The sequence below is a fragment of the Octopus sinensis genome, linkage group LG2, assembly GCF_006345805.1.
Source record: "Octopus sinensis linkage group LG2, ASM634580v1, whole genome shotgun sequence".
NCBI classification, from domain to species: domain Eukaryota; kingdom Metazoa; phylum Mollusca; class Cephalopoda; order Octopoda; family Octopodidae; genus Octopus; species Octopus sinensis.
The window spans coordinates 154,278,581-154,305,580 of NC_042998.1; the positions used below are offsets into that span (position 1 = coordinate 154,278,581).

General features: G+C 36.5%; 1 protein-coding gene across 3 annotated transcripts in view; it reads right to left on the reverse strand.

Annotated features, from left to right (window-relative positions):
• Positions 1-1,656: 1,656 nt before the first annotated feature.
• The window catches only part of LOC115228137 (lambda-crystallin), a 59,126-nt gene continuing 33,782 nt past the window's right edge, over positions 1,657-27,000 (reverse strand). For 2 of the 3 annotated variants that reach the window (XM_029798793.2, XM_036500274.1), the window contains exons 2-6: positions 23,666-23,900; positions 22,987-23,148; positions 11,049-11,243; positions 3,643-3,748; positions 1,657-2,319 (exon numbers count right to left, since the gene is read on the reverse strand). In XM_029798793.2, coding sequence (XP_029654653.1) covers positions 2,093-2,319; positions 3,643-3,748; positions 11,049-11,243; positions 22,987-23,148; positions 23,666-23,900 — 925 coding nt within the window. In that variant the 3' untranslated portion in view covers positions 1,657-2,092. The remainder of the gene's footprint in view (positions 2,320-3,642; positions 3,749-11,048; positions 11,244-22,986; positions 23,149-23,665; positions 23,901-27,000) is intronic. The other variant, XM_036500275.1, reaches the window with a different exon arrangement.

A 27,000-nucleotide genomic window follows, 5' to 3' on the forward strand; every position in this document is an offset into this window, starting at 1 on the left:
GCATCAGGAAGTTTCAGGAATCTATATCAGAATTAGCTAATATAAAGTAAGCAGTCACAAAAAGAGAACCTGTTAGTCCAACAGTCCCACAGTTTCTGTGTGATGAATGTGTACAAGTCTGCCTCACAAGTCACCAATGTAAACATCGTGAAAGGCCTCTATTGAGTACAACCAGTTTCTAGCAGTTAATCTGATGTGATGTGTGTTGTTGGAAATTTTTCTAGTCAATCTATACTCTCAAGGCACATGAAAGTGCACAATCAAGGTGCATCTGTGACAGAAAATGGAAGTCACTTGCTATATTAAGTCCCATGATTTCTGATAAAAAAAAAAACAGAAATGAGATTTGTTAGTGACAGCCATACTCATCTAAGATAACATCCAGCATCTATGAGATGCAACATTTGTAGTGGAGTATTTAAAAGTAGACATGGTATGAAGATTCACCAAGGTAGATAGAAATGCGAAGAACAACGACAGCAATGAAAAGCATCTGATACTACCCAGAGGCTTATTTCTAGGAGCATTAGAACTGTTTGTCAGTCTTTTGATTGACAGTGTCCAGGATCTCTCTGCTCAACCTGCTCAGAAAATATGAAGAGTTGGTGAAGCTGAAAATCCAAAGAGATTCAAAAAGAAGTCACAATTGAGTTTGCCACTAGCATCAAATTTTAGGAGTGTTCAGTTGGACATCATTCTGGATAATATTCTGATAGGTAATGCAACCAAAAAGATAAAAATCTTGGTACAAGCAATAGACCAGGTATGCCAGGATGCCTCTGGCGCCTTGGCATACAAGGCGTCAAGCTGGCAGAAACGTTAGCATGCCGGGTGAAATGCTTAGCGATATTTCGTCTGCCTTTATGTTCTGAGTTCAAATTCCACCGAGGTTGACTTTGCCTTTCATCCTTTCAGGGTCGATAAATTAAGTACCAGTTATGCACTGGGGTTGATCTAATCAACAATTCAAATTGTCTGTCCTTGTTTGTCCCCTCTGTGTGTAGCGCCTTGTGAGCAATAAAGAAACAAGATGCCTCTGGCATGAATGAAGGTAAAACTAACAAGCAGCAGGGCCTTCATGGATGACATAATAATCATGACACTATCAATCCAAGGGCTATAGCAGAACTTGAGCTTACTACAAAAGATGGCCACATGGTCACATATGAAATTCAATCCAGCAAAATCTCAGAGTATCCATAAACGAAGGCTGATAAATAATATCTTCAGCATTCAGATGTCTGAGATTCCAGCAATCAAAGCAAAAGGAACCTGATACCTTGGGAAGGATTATGACTATCTTTAAGGACAACACCAAGACTGGCTAAACAACTGGCTCAGGCAGTTGATGAAAGTCAGCTACTTTGAAGGTTTAAAGTATGGTGCTTCTGTTATGGAATCATATCCAGAATGCAATGACCATTCTTGCTATATGATTTTGCCATGACTCAAGTGGTGGCAAACAAGAGATTGTGCAGTAACTTGTGCAAACAGTTTGAAATATATGACATGATTAATTCTATGGTAAATTATAAGAGGCAAATAGTATTTCATGATAAAAAGAAAAAACATTGTGCAAAGAATTGTAGTTTACAGAAAATTTGTGCATCATAATAATACATAATACATAAGTTTATAAAAGTTTTGTTTCTTTTCCCAAAATTATCAAGGTTCTGAAGGTAGTGGACTGACACAAGTAGAATACTAGGCAAACTCTTTATTATATTCAGTAACATCCTTTTATGTACTAGTTTCAGATACTATCAAAGCTGACTCTGTCTTATAACCTTAGAGAATTGATAAAATAAGTAATGGTAACACACTGGGATTTGTTTGATTGACTTCCTACTTCCATGAAAGTGTGACATCCAAGTAAAGGATAATAGAAAAATATTTGTTTCAAAGGAAAATAAAAAACAAATTCTTTGCTAAATGTTTCCATTATGGCAAGTTAAGTGATTAAAAGGATATTTTATCAATATTTATCAATTAAAAATCAAAAAAAAAAAAAAGAAAGAAAGAAAGAATCATGTTTCTTTGTACTGTGTAGTGTAGAAAACTGTTAAAGAGGTGTTGATAGTTTAAACAAGAACTATGTAGTTGAAAATTCAGAACTCATATTTTTCTTCAGTTTGGCTAAGCCTGCCATATGACTGTCTCTCCATTTACGGCGTTTATCCAAATCTGACATTGGCACTTTGGCTGAGAGCTCCCTCTGAAGACGTTCCAGAATAGGCCCTTCAAATTTTTCTGGTGGAGAAAAGGTTTTTTGCACACGGTTAATTGTATCAGCATATCGTTCAGCATAATCCAGCATTCCTGGAAAATAAAATGCAATACATTACATGGATTTTAGAAAAATAATTTGATTCATAATGCAATTAACATAAAAACTGTAAAAAACACTAGCATTTTTACAGATATGAGTGAAATGATGCTGTGATGTTTATTCAACAAGAATGTTAACTTTCAATGAGCCAGTTCAACTAGGCACATTTCTTTGTAGTAAGTAGCATCAACATTGTAGTATGAGAGCTAAGCTGAAGATGCAACAAGTGATCAAGCCAATGCACATGAAGTATTATTATTAGATAGGCATAGCTGTGGGTAAGAAGTTTGTTTCCCAACCACATGGTTCCAGATTCCACTGCATGGTACCTTGAGCAAGTGTCTTCTACTATAGCCTCAGGCTGACCAAAGCCTCATGAGTGGATTTGGTAGATAGAAGCTGAAAGAAGCCTGTTGTATACATATATATCTATGTGTGTGTCTCTGTGTCAGTTTGTTCCCCACCAATGCTTGACTATCAGTGTTGATGTGTTTATATCCACCGTAATTTAGCAGTTCAGCAAAAGAGATAGATAAAATAAATACCAGACTTTAAAAAATTTAAAAAATGAACTGGGGTTCACTTCATTCAACAAAAAATTCAAGGTGGTGCCCCAGCATAGCCGCAGTCTAATGACTGAAACAAGAAAAAAGTTTTAAAATATGATGATTATACATTATTATTATTATCATTTTACATGTTTTAGTCATTAGACTGTGGCCATGCTTTGAAGAATGAATCAAACCCCATACTTTTTTTTGTGCCTGGTACTTATTCTATCATTTTCTTTTGCCAAACTGCTATGTTACAGGGATGTAACCACACCAACACTTCTTGTCAAGTGGTGATGGGAGACAAACACAGACACAAAGACACACACAAAAGGCTTCTTTCAGTTTCCATCTACCAAATCCACTCACAAGGTTTTGGTCGGCACAAAGCTATAAAAGAAGACATTTGCCCAAGGTGTCACAAAGTAGACTGAACCTGGTATGTGGTTGAGAAGCAAACATCTTACCACACAGCCACTATTTTAACATTTTCTAGAATTACATTATCAAATGAGAGAACATGAATGTAATATCTTTATACATAATCCATAAAATCTTGTTTACTGGAATTTAACAGCCTAAATCTATCCAGGAAAACATTAATTGTATTCAGTTATAATAAAATAATGAAGTTTTAAAATAATCAGTTATTTTAGATTTCAAAGAAATGCAGATGAAACTAAAAGAAGTAATGAAAAATTAAATCTGGAAGAAACCATAGAAATTGATATATCTCAAACATTTGAAATAATGTGTTCTTACCATTAGCATTTAAGTAAGCAGTTTCCAATGGACCAATGAAAGCATAGCGAAAACCTAGACCTTCAGACATAACTTTGTCAAGACCCTCAACAGAAACAATATCTTCCTGCAATAAAGAGAAGTTAAAGCAGAAGTTCACAAGCTAAATAGTTTATATATAGATAAATAATAGAAGGTAGGTTTATAAAGTAAGACTTATTGAATAAAGTAGGAAATAAAGTAAAGATAATGATAAATTACCAGTAAGATGCTATTTTCTCAGAAAATTTGATTTACTATGAAAACTGCACTTGATAATTAAAGAAAAAAAAAACAAGTTCACATAGTTAATAAGGACTGATGAAATAGACAACCTGTACATAAATGGTCATTACAACACCAGCATGATGTTGTCAGTCTAACAGAGTTCATGTCTCTCTAGGTTATATATACCTGTAAGAGGGTCTGAGCTTAGCATTGCAACTACAGAAAGTCACATTCTTTGTTTTTTTCTGTATGTAATCATTTTTCTCTCATCTTTAAATATTGTTTTTATTTATTTCTATAGCATGTTTTTTCTGCATTTCTCATACTATTTATGCAACAATAAATAAGTTTTAAAAATATGAAACAATAGACACTTGTCAATGCTCTAGTAGCTGTGTATACATATAAAAAGATAACAAATTGCAATTTGTTCTATACATTTTCAAATGTATATGCAGCCAGGTGAAGTGGCTTTTTGAGAGACAGTATAACAATTACTGAAAATAAATCACGAAAACCACTTAAAAGTGGAAACTTAGATGTCCAAAGACAACTTAAACTGATCTAGCAGAAAATGAACATTTGGTGTGGGACTCAACAAGTCAAGTACAGAGAATGTTGAGGCATGTCCCACAAACAACAAGAAAATGATCAACTAAAATTAATAAATGATTAGCAGTAGGCCAAACTTAGTTTATCCACAACTCACAAAACTGATATCTTGATCTCATAAACTGAAACAATTTGCATTCAAGGAGTGTTTGGGGGCTTGAATTAAAATAGTTTTATATGTTTTGGTAAAAATTTTGTTTTTTTAATAAAGTAAACAGACGCTTGCTTCACAACCATATGGGTTCAGTCCCTCTGTGTGACACCTTGGGCAAGTGTCTTTTACTATAGCCTCAGGCCAACCAAAGCCTTGTGAGTAGATTTGATAGAGGGAAACTGAAAGAAGCCCGTCATATATATATGTATGTGTGTGTGTGTGTGTGTGTGTGTGTGAGTCTGTGTTTGCCCCACCCTCTCACTTGACAAGCAATGTTAGTGTGTTTACATCCCTGTAACCTAGCAGTTTGGCAAAAGAGACTCGTACAAGGCTTACAAAAAGAATAAGTCCTGGGGTCGATTTCTTTGACCTCGAGCCGCCCTTTGGGTGGCATTCTGGCTAGCTCCTGGTAAGCACTGATGCTGATCATAGGTTAATCAATAAGCATGGGGAGCAAGGTAAATGCAATGAAAATAGTGGGGGTCAGTGAGGCCCCATTTAAGCAACCCTTCAGAAATTAACCTCCGCAGGAGTTCATGGTACAAAATTCATTGTCATTGCTCCAATTCAGTCACCAATGCTATGTATTTAGTTTAAAAGGCAGTAAGAATAGGGGGTTTGGTGAGGCCCCAATTAGGCAACCCTTAAAAAAATAGCCTCCCTTAGGATACTCCCTGGGATTAAGGGAGTTGCTGGTTTGAATTTCAATTGTCCTTGCTCCAACAGTCTAGGAGGAGTTAGTAAACATAAAAATGTAATGGACAGAGAAACATCACTCAAATTTACATTAAGATTATTATTATTCATTTAGTGGTATGCTATAGCAAACTTAAGAAATCAAATTCTTCAACTCTCTTTACTCTTGCTCTAAATCTCGAAAATTCCATCTCTTCATGTTTTGTTTTCAACCAGCCTTAATTCTGGAAAATTTCACTGCTCTACCTCTCTCTCTCAGTTTTATTAACCACTTGCTTTTCCCATGTTAATTGTTAATTAGTAACTTACTTTGTCTGTGGTTATGCCACATCAGCTTCTGCTAAGGAATAGAGCAGTGCGCTCTTCCATCCCACCAGGTAACCACAGTACTTTGCCGTTCACAGTGCATTCCAATCCCACCACCTATACTAGCAGTCCTTATCCTCTGACCTCTACTGGATGTCTTTCTCCTGAGCACTTCTAACAGCTTACTATATGGAACACTTTCCCCTCCCTTCCCCCTCCATCCCTACCTGTTTACTTCCTGTTAAACATAATGATTATGTAGTGAATAAAATGATGGTGTAGTGTATGCAGGTAAAAGGCTATTTGTATATTTATGAGATCTGCCAAATGCGAGCTTCCTTTTCAGATGCATAATGTTGCTGTCCCCCATCCCACACCTTCCACACCCTCAGAGTTGGCACACTTAACGGCACATTGAAAGGTAAGTCTGGTGAGATTGTTAAGATGCTTGAATGGAGACGTGTAGATTTGTACTGCATACAAGAAGGTGGAGAGGAAGTTCTGCTAGGTTCCTCACAGGCAAAGAACATAGGTATAAGATTTTCTGGGTAGGGAACACTGATGGGATTGGGGGCGTGGGTATACTCCTTGTGGAGAAATGGATTGATAAGGTAATCAAGATAGTCAGAGTCCATGATAGAATACTTAAGTTTAGACTAGTGCTGCAACATGGATTACCAACCATTATTTCAGCTATGCCCCTCAGCCAGGGCTACCTGATGAACAGAAAGACCAATTTTATGACACCCTCTTGCAAACTACCTTGTCAACGAATGATAGCAACCATCTCTTTGTGGCTGGCGACTTCATTCAACATCCAGGGAGCTTCCATGGTGTACATGATGGCAACAGATTTGGTTCCTGCAATGAGGAGGGAGCCAGGCTGCTGGAGTTCTCTGATGGAAATGATCTTATGATCTGTAATACTAACTTCAGGAAACCTGCCAGTCACCTCTTCACCTACCAGTCTAGTGGGCATACTAGTCAGATTGACTACATTCTTGCCAAGAAATGGGAAAGATGGCTACCTATAAATGCTAAAACTTTCCCAGGTGAAGAATGCATCTCACAACATAGGTTAGTTAATGACTTCAGGATCAGGGCTAAATGGCTGCCCAGAAGAATACCAGCATGAAAAAGAAGGGTCTGGAAGCTTAAAGATCCTCCAAATGGACAGAGATTTAGAGACATTATTTGAAGCTCTTGATAAAAAAGAGGAGGATATATCATCACATAATGTGGATGAAAACTGGAGGTTCCTACAAGACAATATGAGGGTTACTGGCCAGATCTGCGGCTGGTGCAAAGTCCCCTCTTGATCTAAGGTAACGTGGTGGTGGAACAATATAGTTGACAGAGCCATTAGGGAAAGAAACAGGCATGGAAGGACTGGAAGTGTGGTGTTAGCAGGGAACTGTACCAGATTGCCAGAAGAGAAGCTAGAAGACAGGATTACTTAGCCAGAGGAAAAGTAGATAAGAAAAAATTTTCCAGTGTTCTGCATCATGAGGACCAGAGACTTGAAGTGCAAGACAGTGTGTGTGAGAGAATCATGATGTCATAGGAGAGAAATAAATTCACATGGATGATGGCTCACTTGCATTTAATGATGCTGCAAAGAGAGAGACATGGAGATGCCACTATGAAAGGTAGTTAAATGAAGACAATGAATGGGAGAAAGAGAGTCTGCCAAATGTCAACCCAACAGAGGGACCAGCTATTCGAATTCACAGTACCTTGGTAGATAAAGCAATTAAGGGTATGAAAACAGGGAAAGCCCCTAACCCATCAGGAATCACTGCTGAGATGCTTAAGATATCTGGCAGTGTAGGCTATAGTCTAGTCACCCATATAGTAAGCCAGGTGATACATGAAGGAGTCAAACCCAATGACTGGTGTAGCAGCACCATATTCAACTGCTATAAACGTAAAGGTGACACATTAGATAGAAATAATTACAGAAGTATCAAATTGTTGGATCAGGTGATTAAAGTTATAGAGAGGGTCATAGCCCAACTAATTAGGGAGAGAGCTTAGACGAGATGCTGTTTCAGTTTGTGCCAAGGAGAAGCACCGCTGATGCTATATTTCTGGTAAGAGAGCTTTCGTTGACAGGGTCCCCCGATCAATGCGGAATCTAGAGATAGATGAGAGGTTGGTGAGAGCTGTACAAGCCATGTACAGGGATGCTGCCAGTAAGGTAAGGGTTGGGAATGAGTACAGTGAAGAATTCTGGGTAGAAGTAGGGGTTCACCTAGGATCAGTCCTCAGTCTCCTCTTATCATAGTCCTCCAGGCAATAACAGAGGAATTCAAGACAGGATGCCCCTGAGAACTCTTTTATGCTGATAACCTTGCTCTAATAGCTGAGTCACTACCAGAACTAAAGAAGAAATTTCAGGTGTGGAAGCAAGGTCTAGGATCGAAGGGCCTTAGAGTGAATCTAACAAAAGCCAATGTCTTAGTAAGTAGGAAGGTAGACAAATCACAAATCTCTTCAGGTAGATGGCCCTGCTCGAGCTGTAGAAAAGGCGTAGGAAGAATCTTCATAAGATGTACCCGGTGTAAGTAATGGCCACAAAGAGGTGCAGCAATATCAAAAGAAGGTTAACTAGGAAGATAGTTTTTGTGTGTGACAGATGTACAGAGGCAATAAACACCAAAGATGTACAGAAAACAAATTCCATCACATACCAGGGGAAAAACTAGAAGTAGTTGATGGCTTCTGTTACCTAGTTAACTAAGTCAGTAGTGGAGGTGGATGCTGCTAGAATAAGAATAGTCTGGACAAAGTTCAGAGAGCTCCTACCTCAGCTGGTAACAAAGGGCCTCTCACTCAGAGTGAAAGGTGGACTGTATGATGCATGTGTGTGAACAACCATGCTACATGGCAGTGAAACATGGGCTGTGACTGCTGAGGACATGTTTAGGCTTGAAAGAAATGAAGCTAGTATGCTCTGCTGGATGTGTAATGTCAGTGTGCATATATGACAGAGTGTAAGCATCCTGAGAGAAAAGTTGGACATAAGAAGCATCAGATGTGGTGTGTTGCATATGGATTAAGATAGCTGTGTGAAGAAGTGTCACACCCTAACAGTGGAGGGAACTTGCGGAAGAGGTACACCCAGGAAGACATGGGATGAGCATGACCTTCAAACATTGTGCCTCACAGAGGCAATAACAAGCGACCAAGACCTTTGGAGATATGTTGTGCTTGAGAAGACCCAGCAAGCTGCCAGTGCCAGTGTTGCATAACCAGCCCATTTAAAAGCACCCTTCAATCATCGGGCAATATGCTGTACTTGAGAATCTTGACTGGCACCCATGCCTGTGGCACGTAAAAAGCACCATTTGAGCATGACCAATGCCAGTGTCACCTGACTGGTCCTTGTGCCAGTGGCATGTAAAAAGCACCATTCAAGTGTGGTCAATGCCAGTGCTGCCTGACTGGCCCCTGTGCCAAGGACATCTAAAAAGCACCCACTACACTCTTGGAGTGATTTGCATTAGGAAGCTGTAGAAACCTTGCCAGATCAGATTGGAGCCTGGTGCAACCTCCTGCCTTGTCAATCCTCAGTCAAGCCATCCAACCCATGCTCGCATGGAAAATGGATGTTAAGCGATGATGATGATGATGATGCTATGCATGAGAAGACTTGTCAAGCCAAGTGAAATCATAGTTGTGGATGTGTCAGTGTCCTGTAAATGGCATCTGTGAATTCATAGCCATGGCCGTTACCAGTGCCATGTAAATGACACCCATGGACCATAGTCATGGTCATTACTGGTACCATGTAAAGGGTACCCATGAATCGTTGTGATTGTTGCTGGCACCTGTAAATTGTAGTCATGGTCGCTGCTGGTACTATGTAAATAGCATCCATGTCAGTGGCATGTAAAAGCACTCATTACATTCCTGGAGTGGTTAGCATTAGGAAGAGCATCCAGCCATAAAAACCTTCTCAAATCAGACTGGAACCTAGTGCAGCTCTCCAGCTCATCAGCTCCAGTCAAACCATCTAACCCATGTCAGCATGGAGAGTGGGCATTAAATGATGAGATGATATAGTGAGACTCATTTCACTTCTGGCATGTTAATTTTTGCCATTTTGTTATGTGTATTTGTTTCAGCTATTTTATCTCCTTGAATGGGGGGGAGGCCTTTTATTCATTCTCTTAGCTCCTTTACCAGTTTCTACTTGAGATTTCCACTAGACAGCACAAACAAGCTATATTATTTTGCCTTCTTTAGCTCTTATGTAAGATTTCATTTTGCCTTGACAGTATAGAAATGGCCAACAGTATTGTTTTGCCCTAAAAAAACAAAAGTATATTAAACTGAATGAGAAATCATTTGCCAGCTGTTAAACTCTTTCAGTTTAAATAAATGTACATTAGCTTTCTCTCTTCAATGACGGTTATTTATTTTCTTCTACACATTTAAATCTTCAAACAAGAAAACATGATCACTTTCTTGAGAAATCTTATTAGTTTTGTAAAATATGAGAATATACATTCCACAACACATCTACTTATTGAAATAGTGTAACCAAATTTATTACTGTTCACTGTGGTGTTTGCAACGATATAATTTTTAACCACTACTGCTACAATTGACTTAGGCCCTCCCTCAAAATTTCTGGCCTTGTGCTAAAATTTGAAACTATTTTTATTGCATTATTCTAACAACAAGATCAGAATTCCTGTAGGTATTCTTACTTTTATTCCTTTACTTGTTTTAGTCATTGACTAGTTCTGATTGTAACTCAGCAATTAGAGCAAGGTTGTCAGCATAGAGGAGCTCCCAGGGGCACCCTGTCTTGAATTCCTCTGTTATTGCCTGGAGAACTATGATAAATAGAAGGGAGCTGAGGACTGAACCTTGATGGACCCCTACCTCTACCCGGAATTCTTCACTGTACTTGTTGCCAACCCTCACCTTACTGACAGCATCCCTGTACATGTTTACATATTTTTATATGAGTGGGTAAAACATTATTTACAAGCCATAAACAATTTCTTATAGTGTTCTGGCTTTGTTACACAAACAACTAAGGAATTTTTTAGTCTGTGTTGTGACAGTTGTAATATATTACAACTATCAATCACAACAGTAAGACTACATCAATTCTTTTTTGAGTCAGCTGTAAGCTTAAAGCTGTTTCTTCTGGCCCCATAACCAGCTCAGTATTTTTATTGTTACAGTTCTGAGACTTAAAAAAATCATAATTCAACTGTTGCACCAGAAAGCATTCTCTCCTCAACTGGAATCAGTTTTTGTATCAATATTGCAAAAACTCCCTCATAAGTGATTTCAATAAGATTAGTGTGTGAAATTTCTGCTAGTAAAAGGTGACAATTTAAAGTCATATATTTAATGTAAAATTTCTTACTTTTATAATTTGCCATGATGCCTGCAAAATAGCATACTGGATTCTGTTGATAAGAAAGCCATCACACTCTTTTTTCAGTTGTATTGGTACCTGGCCAATTTCATTCATAATTTTCTCTGCCTTATTCATGATTTTACTGTCAGTCCATGGAGCAGGAACAAGTTCAACTGCAGGAGCAAAGAAAGGTGGATTTACCTGATAAAAGAAATTTAGTTTAAAAATTAGTCCAAGATTAACGGATGAAAAATTTAGGATAAATCCAATTTCACAAACATCAAAAAACTGTATCAGACTACACCATCCTTTTCCGACATTTTCACAATAGTTATAATTTTAGTTTGAATTTTATATTATTCCAAACTTGTACTTACAAGTTGTGTAATTATTATTAAATTATTTTACTAACAAGATCACAAAAGATCTATTTCTCTCTTCATCATTGGCTTTATCTCATATCTGAGAATTTAGTTTCTTCTTTGCTGAATGTTTCCCTTATGGTGATGGCATTGATGACTATGCAGACCAATTCTTGATAAGAAAAGTCAACGATGTTGGTGGAGGACAAGGTTGATTTTGTTAAGCCTTTCTCGCCTGTCATTTGATTTCTTCCTTTTCTCTTCTGGTGACTTTGAAGTTTTTGGTTTCAATGGTGATGGAACACTACCACTTGGTATGGTCTTGGTCTTGTGTTTCAAATGATTTAGGTTCAATTCCAGTGGCTTTCAGTGTTGCTTTGAATTTGTCCATGTATCTTCGAAGAGAGCAACTCTGTGGTCTTTTCTCTGAAGTGAGCTCACTAAATATGACCTGACATGGGAAGCTTGACTTTTCCATTCTTACTACATGTCCTGACCATTGAAGACAGTGTTTCATTATCAGTGATTCAATAACTTTGACTGTTGGCACTTTCCAAGACTTTGTTGTTGGTAACATAGTGTTCCCCATTTGATGCTCAAGTTTGAATGAAACTTTTGTTGGCAAAAGCATTCTTATTTTTGGATGTCGCAATGATATTCAGGTTTTGCAGCCATAGAGTAAGGTTGAAATGACAACAGCATCATAGACTATAATTTTTGTTAAGTTAAGATCTTTGAGGATTAACTTGATTAGCTTTCCAAATGCACCATTAGCAGCTCCAATTCTGTTTCCACATCCTTTTCTGAGATGCACCTGTTTGATAAACGACTGGTAAGATGGTATTTGGGACTGATTCAGCAAGGACCTTGGATTTCTTGATGTTTGCTGTAAGGCTAAAGTGATGGTAGGCCATAGCAAAGTTGTTCACAGACTGTTTGAGGAGTTCTTTTGAATGACAGAAGGCAGCATTGTCATCAGCATATTGAAGTTCTGAGATGTGCTGCATGTGTGTTAAATGCTTAGACTGAACTCTACTAAGCTTGAAAAGTCCTCCATCTTATTGATATCTAATGTCAACTCCTGGATTGTTTGGAAGTTCATGAAGCATTGCAGCCAGATACTAGGAAAATAGTGTAGGTGCCAAGACACATTCTTGCTTTAGTCCACACATGATTGGAAATTCATCTGACAGCATGTTTTGGTGAAATACATGCCCAAACATATATCGTGCACTGCTTCAACCAAAGTGATAAAGTGATCAGGATATCCAAATCAATGCAGAACCCTTTACATAGCAGCTCTTGAAACCCTATCAAAGGCCTTTTCTAAGTCAAAGAAAACAAAGAAAATGGGCTTATGTTGTTCCCTGCTTTTCTCCCAGAGTTGCCTTGCACAGAAAATCACATTGATATTCTGGTAGGATCTTTTTGATGATTTAGAAGAATCCTAACAAAGACCTTTCCAGTGATGGAGAGTAACACTATTCCTCTATAGTTCCGAGGAGTAGCTGTGTGGTAAGTAGCTTGCTTACCAACCACATGGTTCCAGGTTCAATCCACTGCATGGCACCTTGGACAGATGTCTTCTACTATAGCCGCAGGCCAACCAAAGCTTTGTGAGTGGATTTGGTAGACAGAAACCAAAAGAAGCCCGCTGTGTGACTGCTGAGGACATGCGTAAGCTCGCAAGGAATGAAGCCTGTATGCTCCGATGGATGTGTAATGTCAGTGTGCATACTCGTCAGAGTGTAAGTGCCTTGAGAGAAAAGTTGGACCTAAGAAGCATCAGATGTGGTATGCAAGAGAGATGACTGCGCTGGTATGGTCATGTGGTGAGAATGGATGAGGATAGCTGTGTGAAAAAGTGTCACACCCTAGCAGTTGAGGGAACCTATGGAAGAGGTAGATCCAGGAAGACCTGGGACGAGGTGGTGAAGCATGACCTTCGAACATTGGGCCTCACCGAGGCAATGACTAGTGACCGGGACCTTTGGAAATATGCTGTGCTTGAGAAGATTCAGCAAACTCAAGTGAGACCATAACCTTGTGACCTACGCTAGAGGTGTAACCAGCCCACTTATGCGTACCTTTCCTTCATTGGACACTAAACTCTGCTTGTGAAAACCTATTGAGGCAAGTGAAATTGAAATCAAATTCTATGACAGCACCGCATGACTGGCATCACTGCTTGTGGAGCGCTAAGAGCACCATCTGAGCATGATCATTGCCAGGGCTGCTGACTAGCTCCTGTGCTGGTGGCATGTATAAAGCACATTTCAAGCATGATTGTTATCAGCGTTGCCTTACTGGCACATAAAAAACACCATTTGAGCATGGTCGTTGCTAGTACCGCCTGACTGGCCCTCATTCCAGTGGCACGTAAAAGCAGCCACTACACTCTCGGAGTGGTTGGCATTAGGAAGGGCATCCAACTGTAGAAACTCTGCCAGTCCTCAGTCAAACAGTCCAACCCGTGCCAGCATGGAAAGCGGACGTCAAACGATGATGATGATGATATATATATATATATATATATATATATATATACCCGGCATTGCCCGGCTACATTCAATTGAAGAATTAGACTTTTCTGTTATATTTTATCTAATGAACTGGAATATCTATATTTCGATTTTCATCACCCCCAAAACATTGTAATCATGCCACATGTATCCCATACTACTGATTTTTATGCGCATATTCCAAAATTCCAGTCTTATTGAACCTGTTAAAAAGATTTTGCTCCTGAAAAATGAAGGTCACGGAGCTCTAAAATGTGAGAGTTAAAGCCCCTGTTGGGAGTGGGCTCTTAATGTCAACCAGAGAAGTTGAATTGAATTGTTGAGAATCTTTTTAACTTGGCTCTTATATCTATTGTTTGAATTTCTTTGAAATAAGAAATATATGTTCACTGGGTTTGTAAAAGAGAGCAAAGCTACAGGAAACCAAAAGACGAATGATCACAATAAGCAGTCAGCTACCCTACCCTAGTTGTTACCACTCCCAATGTAGGATTCCTCACTATCCAGGTGACAGACAAAGCCGTAAGATGCATTACGAATCTATAGCAATTGGAAGGGTGTGACCCAACTCAAATAAACATTAACAACTGTGTCACGTGAGGGCTAAGGAGAAATGAAAGTTAGAGTTTGCAAGTTGCAAGAAATGAAAGTTGGAGTGTCACCTCTGGAGTTTCAAAATGACCACTATACTGATACATAACTGGACAGAATAATTTTACAATCTATAAATGTCTTTGAATAACCAGTCACTCATCTGGGAAGGCCTTGAAATCAATGTTACCATCTTGGGACTATGTGTGACTCAGTGATAATAAAACGACTGAAAGGAGGTCTGCAATCAAATAACTTTACTCAACACTTTGCAACTGAATCAGATGCCTCTCATTTACTTGACAATTTATGCACCACATTGCAGAAATCACAATGTAAGTGTATGTCAAAGCAAACTGTTACACTGTTGTACCATTGAATTACAAATAATGCTCATCTTTTATGCTTGGGTAACCCTACAGCTTCTAAGAGCACAACTGTATTCGTTTTTTGCTTAGATAAAGTGACAAAATTGTGGGTGTTAAGTCCCCATGGAGGGGTCTTTCTAACTTGTAAGAAGATGAAATTTTATAAATATTACTTCATTTGTGTCTAATATGTATGGTTAAAATTTCATCAACAGCAAAAATATATGAATTGTCATGGGGGTTATGGCCCTTATGCATAGGATATAATTTCCAAATTTCATAAAGATCCATTCAGTACTTTTGACCTAGTTTTGGATCATAAAAGAAATTACTAAAATTTGGGAGTTAAGGCTCCCATTAGGATCATATATATATATATATATATATATATATATATATATATATATATATATATATATATATATATATATATATATATAGATATATAGATAGATAGATAGATAGATAGATACATTGATAGATACAACTGAGTGGGCAAACAAAAATATGAGACACAGCCTAGTGCTTTTTTTATGTTGATAAGCCTGGTACTTATTCTATTAGTTTGTTCTTGTGAAACCAGTAAGTTATGTGGATGTAAATAAATGAACAGCAATTGTGAAGCAGTGATGAGGGCAAAACACAAAGACACACACATACACTTACATATATACATACATATATATATATATACGATTGATTTGTTTCAGTTCCTGTCTACGAAATCCATATATATTGTTGTTGGCATCCTTTATGTCTCGGAGACAATGGAGTTGCGCATAAAATAATCTAGTCCGGCTTTTACATTTCATGTCCTAATACATCTTCTGCTGTGGCAATGTAGTCCTATCCTGGACAAACACTCCCTCTGGCAGGTGCCGCAAATGTAGCGAAGACTTTGCCTGGCTGGTTGACACCTTTTCTTGTCTTTCCATTTCTCCTATCTCTCTATGTCACTCCTTTGTGTTCTCTCTTTTATGGTACGTCGCCAATCTCCATGGTTGCTGACAATTGCTTCCCAGTTGGTAATATTAATGTTGCAGGCATTCATGTCCCTTTTGCAAACATCCTTGTATCATAAGAACGGTCTTCCCACAGACCTAGTGACCCTAGCAAGCTCTCTGTAGAATATGTCTTTGGGGATTCTGCCATCTTGCATACGGCTAACATGCCCAAGCCATCTCATACATCTTTGTGTGAGGAGTGCAAACATACTTGGTATTCCTGCTTGCTTGAGGACATCTTTGTTGGGGACATGATTCTGCCATTTGATGTGAAGGATTTTCAGGACGCAGCGCAGGTGAAAGATATTTAGGCGACGCTCTTGGCATGTGTATGGTGTCCAAGTCTCACTTCCATACAGTAGAGTGCTAAGTACACATGACTGGTAAATCTTCATTTTTGTGGTCTTGGTCAGCTTATTGTTGCCCCATGCCAGCTTGGAGAATTAGGCCATCACAGCAGCTGCCTTGCCAATGCATATATTGAGCTCAGCATCAAGGGATAGGTTGTAGGTGACGGTAGAGCCAAGATAGGTAAACTTCTCCACCTCCTGTAGTCTGTGGTCTCCAATATGTATGTTTGGGATGCTACGTGCTTGCTCAAAACAGTTGATGAGCCTCTGTAGGGCTTCTTCTGTGTGTGATACCAGAGTGGCATCATCAGTAAATAGCATCTCCTTGATCAGGACGCTTCTGATTTTGGTCTTGGCATGCAGACGCGAGAGATTGAACAGTTTCCCGTCACTTCTACTGTGCAGAAACACTCCATCATCTGATGTCTCAAAGGCATGTGACACCAGCAGCGAGAAGAAGATGCCAAATAATGTAGGAGCAAGGACACAACCTTGCTTTACCCCGTTTTTTATTTGGAAGGCGGCTGATAATGAACCATTGTGCTGTATGGTGCCTTGCATATCATCATGGAAAGATTTGATGATCCTCAGCAGCTTTGGTGGACATCCAATTTTTTGGAGCAGGATGAAGAGGCCTTTTCTACTTACCAAGTCAAAGGCTTTTGTCAGATCAATGAAGACCATATATAATGGGATTTTCTGCTCTCTGGACTTCTCCTGAAGTTGGCGAATGGAGAATATCATGTCAATAGTTGATCTGCTTCTTCTAAATCCACACTGCGATTCTGGATAAATTTGAGAAGCAAGCAGTTGTAGCCTGGACAGGATAACGCGAGCAAAGGTCTTTCCAACAGTGCTTCGAAGAGATATTCCACGGTAATTGTTACAATCACCACGGTCACCTTTGTTTTTGTAAAACGTAATGATGTTAGCATCCTGCATATCCTGAGGGACTGTACCCTCTTCCCAGCACTGACACAGCTCATGAAGGTGCCAAAGCAGGATGGTGTTTTTGTCAGTTTTGATGATCTGAAAGGGTATGCTGTCTTTTCCCCGGAGCCTTGTTACTTGCTAGGGAGTCAATAGCCTTGGTGAGCTCTACTATAGATGGCAAACTGTCAAGTACACACATGACTGGCAAGATCTTGACACCCTCGATTGCAGCCTCAGCTACCGTGGTCTCCCATGAGTAGAGATCCTGGTAGTACTCCACCCATCTATCCATCTGCTTGCTTTGGTCCTTGATAAGATCTCCAGTAGTCGATTTCAGAGGGGCTGACTTGGTTGCGGATGGACCGAGGGCCTTCTTCAAACCGGCATACATCCCACGGGTGTCGCCACTGTCAGCAGCTGACTGGATACTCTGACAGATTTCCTGCCAATACCTATTTGCACAGCGTCTGGCAGTCAGTTGGGTTTTATTTCTTGCCATTCTGAGTTCTTCGAGTGACTTTGTAGAAGAATCACTCTTGTATTGCATCAGAGTCGCATGCTTTGCTTCGATAACTGTTTCCAACTCTGAGAGCCCAGCACTGAACCAATCTGGGTTTTGCCTTTCTCTCATGCCGAAAGTATCTATTGATGTGGTATACAAAGCTTCCCTGATATAATTCCACCTACTTTCAGCAGAGGAGGTTGGGTAGCTACTGAGGGCAACCTTGATAGAAACAGCAAAACATTTTCGCAGTGTAGGGTCCGAGGTCCGGGCAGTGTTAATGCGTGGTCGGCCCATTTTCTTGGAGTGATGGACTTTTTTAGGCAGAATCCTCACCCTGCTTCTTATTAGTGAATGATCTGTGTCACAATCCGTGCTGTGGTAACTATGGGTCAGTTGAACAGAATTCAGTAAAGATCTTCGTGTAATGATGAGATCCAGCTGATGCCAGTAGTGAGATCTTGGATGTCTCCAAGATGCCTTGTGGGATGTCTAATTGGCAAAGAATGCGTTGGTGATGCACAGGTTATGGTATGTGCAAAATTCAAGTAGTCTCTGACCATTGTCACTCATGTTGCCAATACCAAAACACATGCACTTGCATATATACATACATATATATATACGATTGATTTGTTTCAGTTCCTGTCTACGAAATCCATATATATATATATATATATATATATATGTAAACACACACACACAAAGATAAATTGATAGATACAACTGAGTGGGCAAACAAAAATATGAGACACTGCGTAGTGCTTTTTTTATATTTTGATAAGCCTGGTACTTATTCTATCAGTTTCTTCTTGTGAAACCAGTAAGTTATGGGGATGTAAATAAACGAACACCAGTTGTGAAGCAGTGATGAGGGAGAAACACAAAGACACACACATAGACTTACATAGATATATATACATATATATATACAATTGATTTCTTTCAGTTTCTGTCTACAAAATCAACTTTGGTTGGTCTGAGGCTATAGCAGAAGACACATGCCAAGTTGCCCCACAGTGGGATTGAATTCAGGACCATGTGTTTTGGAATCAAATTTATAAATGGTGGTTTCATATGATGAATTTCAGAGTGAATAACATAGCTGCTATATACAGCTGTCATCAGAAACCTGAAGAACACTTTAGTCCATCATTTTCTGCTTTTTTGATCCAGTTCATGCAATGTTACCATTTGATCAAAGTGATCTACTCCACTCATGTATCTCTATATATATAAAACTGAGAATGTGTGTCTGTCTGTCTGTGTGTTTCCCTAAAACTTGAGAACTAGAACTACACAACCAAATTCATTCAAATTTTACACATGCCTTACTTAGGGTCCGGGGAGTGTCTTTGGCAAAAAATTTTTTTAACATTTTGCCTAGGGCGAGCCCACAGCAATATCATATCTTCTCCACTACGATTCCCTAAAACTTGAGAACTACACAACCAATTTCATTCACATTTTACACATGCCTTACTTAGGGTCCATGTAGTTTCATGGGCAAAAAAAAATGTTCAACTTCTTGCCTAGAGCGAGCCCATAGCAATATCATATCTTCTCCACTATTTCAGTATTACGTGCTAAAAGTGAAACAAAAACATTTCTCTATTTTATGTCAGATACTTTCACTTTAACAATAAAAATAATAATAACAATGGAATTATATGTAGTAAGTAATAATTAAAATCAAACTAAAGTATAATATAATCGTAACATAACAAAAGTAAAAATAGCAATTGGTATAAAATTGCATCAATGACTTGAACTTGAAGTAAGTGGTTTCACATGAATGGGAATAAATTAAAAATAAAATTTAAGTGCAGAAATTGAATAGTCCAGATGGAGCTGTGCACATACCGTTTACCATGGCTTTTACATTAGATTAATTGCTAATTAGCTAGCATTAAGTATCTATATGAAGTTTGGCTGTATGTAATGTCTGTTTTCTCGAACAGCCACTTCTACTGAGTACTGCTGTTGGTTTATTTCTTATACATAAAGGACTATAGCTTCAACTGTGTACTGCTTTTTGATTCACCGAAAGGTTTGTTGTTATTATTACTGTTTAACTATTGTTATCACGTTTGTTGGTTCCTCGTGAGGGAAACGTTGTTGTGTTGCAGTTGTTAAATAATTGTAAACTGTAACCCCCACCTCTGGGAGAAGGAGCTTTGGTTATTGTTTAAAAATTGAATTGTGTCCCTGTTTGGAGAAATTGACAATATTTTCACCGTTTATATGGAAGCATTTTTGTTAGAATGCCTTCGATAGAAGAAAGTCTAAAAATGAATTTCGCTGCAGCTGTCGGCAGGCGCGAACTCATTAAAATTAAAATGGAAGAAATACAAACCTATTTCGGATTGATCACCGACAAAGATGGTGAATCTAGGATAACACCACCAAATGAAATAAAAAATTAAATTAAAGAAAAGACTATTGTCTATAAAGTATACAATGTAGAGAAGAAAAAAAGATTTGAACACCTGGAGGAAAGCACCATCGAAAAGTGTCTTGGTGCGGCTATGAAAGATATCTGACCAGAGGCAGTAAATTCGCCACAATAGAAGCGAGGTTCGAGTCAACGGAGCGTGCAAGGGAGTATTCGATTCAAACCTTGCAAAGTAAAAATATTTTATTTTTACCTTTATATCTGGGACATAGGACGTCCCAGATAAAAATTTAAAATGTCCCCCCAGAAGTAGATGTAGGCTGGATTGTAGCCACACTTCTATCCAAGAGAGAGGACAAGATACAATTGATCGAAATTGCAAGAGACAGACCTACAATTCCAGTGTGTAATATCTACACATATATATATACACATATATACATGCACTAGGACTATGACCCAGCAACGACGGGTCATAGTGCTAGTATATATATATATATATATATATATATATATATATATATACATCCATATATATACATCTATATAATAGTTTGACTTTAATAGTTTCAGTATTAAAGTGAAAGTATCTGAAAGTAGAGAGATGTTTTTGTTTCACTTTTAACACGTAATACTGAAATAATGGAGAAGATATGATATTGCTGTGGGCTCGCCCTAAGCAAGAAGTTAAAAATTTTTTTGCCCATGACACTCCATGGAACCTATGTAAGGCATGTGTAAAATTTGAATGAAATTGGTTGTGTAGTTCTCAAGTTTTAGGGATTCACACAGACATACAGACACACATATTCTCACTTTTATATATATAGATATACATGTATGTGTGTGTGTGTTTGTGTTTGTCCCCTTAACATTGCCTGACAACAAATGCTGGTATGTTTATTTCCCCGTAACTTAGCAGTTCAGCAAAAAAGACTAACTGAATTAGTACTAGGCTTACAAATGATAAATCCTAGGGTTGATTTGCTTGACTAAAGGCAGTGCTCCAGCACGGCCACAGTCAAATGACTAAAACAATTAAAAGAATGAAAGAACATCCTTTTCGATCAACTTTTTTTGAAGATCGTGATGATGACTACATCTTTCAGTTTTTTTAGGAACATGTTGGGATTCCCACATCTTCAGGATGAGGGTGAAGATATGGGTTTGCAAGGGTAAACCTCCATGTTTGATCAGCTCAAAAAGGACATTACGTGGGTCTGGAGACTTTCTTGATTTCATCTGCTTCCTAGCTTGCTTGTATTTGTGAAACATAGGCTTCCTGTTTATACGCAGCTGAGGAAGATGATTTAGAAAGTGTCTCAGAAAGTCCTCAGCTGCATTTGAATTTCTATTTAGGAGGGTGGAAAAATGTTCCTTTCAGTGCAAGAGTATGTCTTGTGGATCAGTCAGGATGTTTGTATTGTCAGCTGCTAGAGGGGATCCAGCTGATACCCATACTGGTCCAAATATCTGTTTCATTTCAACATAAAAATTTCTTAAGTTCAACTGCTTTTTCTGCAGTTGTCTTAGATTTTTTCCTTTACCGTACAGGAAAATGTAAAAAAAAAAGACACTTTTAACAAAGTAAATAGCAACTTAATTGGATTCTGAATTTTAGAACAAAATAAGAGGAGTACTTGTTGACAATTTACCTTGTACATATTTCAGTGTTGTCAAGGAAATGCATCTAAAAGCAATATCCAACAGAGCAGGTTTGGTTTTAGGCACATAAGATAAAGTTAAAATATTCAAAAAACTTCAGATACTCTTTATTGTTACCATAACTACCATATTAAAAATTTTATGTGACACTATCAATACAATAACAATTTATGCAAAACAAAATCCATATAACAACAAACAAGAGTAATATAAAGGGGCACAATCAGCATCATCATTGATGTTCTTTTAATGTCTACTTTTCCATGTTTGCACAAATCAGATGGGATTTGTTGAGACAGATTTTCTCTTACTGGATGCCTTTCCTATCACCAACCCTCATGTACTTCCAAGCAAAGTGATATTTCCCTATGGTCAGTTGTGTTTTCAGAGAAGATTGGAATTGGAAGACAATGGTGATGCTCATCTGGAATTATCATGCAATGTCAAGACAAGGACACGCAAACATTCACATCCCAAAAATAATGTGTGTGTGTGTGCACGCATGTGTGTGTGTGTAAAATGGGTTTCTTTCAGTTTCTATCTACTAAATCCACTCTCAAGGATTTGGTCAACTAGGGGTTATAGTAGAAGAGACTTGCCTGAGGTGCCACACAATGGACAGTGGCAATGAACCCAAAACCATGTGGTTAAGAAATGAATTTCTTAAACTACACAGTTACTTAGTGGTTCGGCAAAAGAGACCGATAGAATAAGTACTGGGCTTACAAAGAATAAGTCCCAGGGTCGATTTGCTCGACTAAAGGTGGTGCTCCAGCATGGCCGCAGTCAAATGACTGAAACAGGTAAAAAAAGAAAAAGAGTAAAGAGTTAAGTCTTTGCCTTACAACAAAAGAAACCCCAAGCCTATCAATGGAGTCGCCTTAAATAAGGAAAGGTTACATTGGATCATGTAGTCCTGCATATCTCTAAAAAGTTATGTTCGCATCTGGAATGCCCATGATCATAGGTCCTCTTAATGAGGACTGATCTAGAGCTTAACAACAAAACAAATCCCATTACAAAAATAACAATAAAATACTTACCACACTCTAAAAAAATAAAATTACAGTATATTACTCTGTAACCATAAAAGAATGAAAGCGAAATTGACTTCTATATTTGATCATAACTAAATATCATAAGACATTTCTATAAGTATTTAAGTGTCTCTGCTACTCTTCAACACTTTTGATGTTAGAACACTAAAATAGTGATTTCTTACATTGGCACAGTAATAATAATGAAAACTTACAGGATGAGCAACAAACATTTGATTCCGGTGCTTAAGCTCTTCAGATATCTTTGATGGAACAATGCAGCTGGCAGAACTGGCTAGTAGTGCTTCATTGGAAAGATATAAATCTATGGATTTTAGTACTTCTTTTTTTAGTTCAAGGTTTTCTGGAACAGATTCCTATTTAAAATGATAAAAACAAAATCGAAATATTTAGATTAAAACAAGAAGCTAAATTATGTCATATAGAGAACAGAGCCCATTCTTTTCTAAGCAAAACTCAAAGGACAATTAGAACTAAATAGGCTGAGCATTTTAAGAATTAGTATTCGCTCTGCTTGTAGCATTGAAAATGGCTATCCTGGCAGCATCATGGTTGAGTGCATTCAGTTGTAAAATCTTTGTTTCAGTATTACATTAGCAAATATCAAGATCTGCCAATTCTCTCCCATGCATAAAATAGTGATTGCAAAACAATTACACAAGAGGTTGTGCTATCAGAGTATTAAACATAGGCTTATACAAATACAGTGAAATCATTAAGTTGTTAACAGTAGGAAAGACAACTTTTAAAACATAAGCTCTACCAAAAGTAAATGAACATATTTACTAATACAAAAATACTATCATGAAAGTAAGAAATCTGGGCAAAAATAAAGTAAAAGAAGAAAAGTATGCATATGAATATATCTTATACCTGAACATAAACAGCACCAGTAACGCAACTTTCTAAAGTCACAGTCTTTGATATGCGTTGATATTGCTCTTCAACTGATAGAGTGCCACGTAACAGGCCCAATTTCTCTAGATTTTTTAGCTGAGACAGGATATTTTCCAAAGCATTAGCCACTTGATCAGGATTGACATCAAACATAGAAACTTTATAGCCAGAAGCAGCAAACAGCATTGCCCAACTGCAGCCAATAAAACCACTAGGAAAAATAGAAAGTAATAATTATTTTTAATTGCTGGCAAGAAAATCTATAGAGATAACATAAAAATAATTATTTTATACAGAATAACATTCTTTGTCTGCATTCTATTTCACATATTTGGATTAATTCTGAACAGTTTTTGAAGAATACAACTCATCAATAATGCACTCTTGTTTATTACATCAAGCTTTGACAATAAGTATTCAGTTTTTCAATCAATTAAACTATAGCCTTTAAATTTAACATGTAAGTCACTGACTATACTAGACATAAGCCTCAGGCTGACTCAGCATGACAGTATGTCAATAAGCTGTGCCTTTGAATTACAGGTTCAAGTCACACATGGAGTGCAACACAGTTTCTAACCGTAACCCAGTTTCACTCACATGACTTAAGTTCATCTGAGTATGGCAATAGACAATTGTTCAAAATGCTATGCGATAGGATGGAACTTGTGAGTGTCTGTGCGTATATATTGTTTTATTTCTTTACTTGTTTCAGTCATTTGACTGTGGCCATGCTGGAGCACAGATTTTAGTTGAGCAAATCAACCACAGGAACTTATTCTTTGTAAGCCTGGTACTTATTCTGTCAGCCTCTTTTGGCGAGCCGCTAAGTTATCACACTGACATCGGTTGTCGAACAATGCTGGGTGGGGGAGGGGACAAACACAGACACACAAATATATAAGATGGGCTTCATTCAGTTTCTATCAACCAAATCAACTCATAAGGTTTTAGTCTGTCTCAGACTATAGTAGAACACATTTGCCCAAGGTGCCGTGTAGTGAGACTGAGCCCGGACCCATGTGGTTGGTAAGTAAGCTTCTTACCACACAGCCACACCTATGCCTATATATATATATATATATATAGGAATATATATATATATATGAGGCTTGATTAATTTGTAAATAAAGTTTCTAAATAATGATGAATAAAACTGGACCTTATATACCTATACACCCTAGAATAACTTTGAAAGACCATAAGGAAAATTTTTACTCTAACCCTAAGTTTAGATTAATTTGTCCACGTAAATCAGATTTAGGTAAATTAAGTAAAATTATTCTGGATAAATACATGAATAGATTAAATGAATTTAATTACCTTAAACTTTGGAACAGTACTAATAATACTTTAAAATGGTTTCATAATACTAAAGATAAAAATAAATATAAATTCATTCAAATAGATATAGATAATTATTATTCTTCTATTAATGAGATTGTACTCAATAAAGCCCTAATATATGCAATGATTAAGGTAGGAATGACCTCTGATGAAGTTAATGTTATTAAAATGGCTAGGAAATCGTTAATTAGATATAATAATAAATTATGGGCTAGGAAGGATACTAGAAACTATTTTGATATACCTATGGGGGCACCTGATTCTGCACAGGCCACTGATTTAGTAGGTATTTATTATCAGAACTTCAATTAGAACATTTAAATTTGGAGAGTGGTTTATATAGGGATGACCTTTTATTACTTACTAGAGATTGTACAAATAGAAAATTAGAATTATATAAAAAGAAACTTTATAATTTCTTTAAAAGATATGGTTTAAGTAATACTATTTATAATGAGAACTATGTTAATTATTTAGATGTTAATTTTAATGTAATAATGGGTAAAACCCATCCATTCCATAAAATTAATGAAAATCTCAGATATATTAATACTTATAGTAATCATCCACCTTCTGTTAAAAAATTGTTAATAAATAATGTAGGTAAAAGAATATCATTACTTTCTTATGATTTAGAGATTTTTAATAAACATGCACCTTATTATAATAAAGCCTTGTATGAGGCAGGATACAATAATAATATTAAATATTAAACATAATTATAATTTGAAGGAGAATAATTTAAATGATTTTTATAATGATAAACCTAATTATCTGAATTATGATAAATTTTATTTAGGTATCTATCGTCTTAACAATAATAGGTATTTTGATGATATAAATCATACATTTAATATTGAAATAAAAAATAAAAATAGAAATAATAAAAATAAAAATAAAAATAAGATAAAATTTAATTCAATTAATGAAGATAATAAATTTAATAATATTACAAAAAATATTATAATAATAATAATAATAATAATAATAATAATAATAATATAAATAATAATAATAGATAAGAATTTGTATTATCATAATTTAAACACTTTATATAGGGTCCACTTCAAATAAAATTAAATCAAGAGTATCTCAACATATGTATTCTTTTAGGAATAAAAATCTAATACATTCAACAGGTCTCAGTAAATATATTTGGGACCTTAAATCTAGATCTATTAAATATAAATTAACTTGGGAGATTATTTGTAGAACTAAATCATATTGTATAGGGAGTAATTATTGTTCACTATATAATAACGAATTTAAAGAAATATTATTTAATAACAATTGTGTTGGTAAACTAATTGGAGGAACGTAAAATTAAATGTAAGCATAAATTAAATTACCTATATAATAGGTTTAGCTAATAAATAAATGATTATACAAATTTATTAAGATATATTAATTATAGTAATATAAATTAATTTAAATATAATATATATATTTATTTTACTTATTATTTAGGCTTTAAATTTATAGTAAATAGTCATTTAAAATTAAATGCTAACATAAATTTATTTACCTATATAATACGTTAACTTATTTTTCAGTATGAATAAAACCTTATTTCTTTTTATGTTATTTATTTCTTGTAGATATAATTTAATAGTATTAGAGTATAATTTACTATATTATTATATGTTATATTAATATATTTGAACAATATTAAACTTAAATATTTCATAATACATAAATGATTATATATAATTTTATTAAGACCTATTAGTTATAGTAATATTAATTAATTTAATATTAGATGTATATTGTACGTAATAATCATTTGAAACTTAATTTATAGTAAAATGTCTTTATAGTAAAATGTCATTTGTTATTCTATTTTTCTTATTGTTCTTTAATTCATGAAGCTTAAATATTTTTGTCTTTTTCATTAATAAATAGACCTATTTTTTTACATTTAAAATTCAGTTATATTATTTTCATTGACAAGCTAAGTAACATTT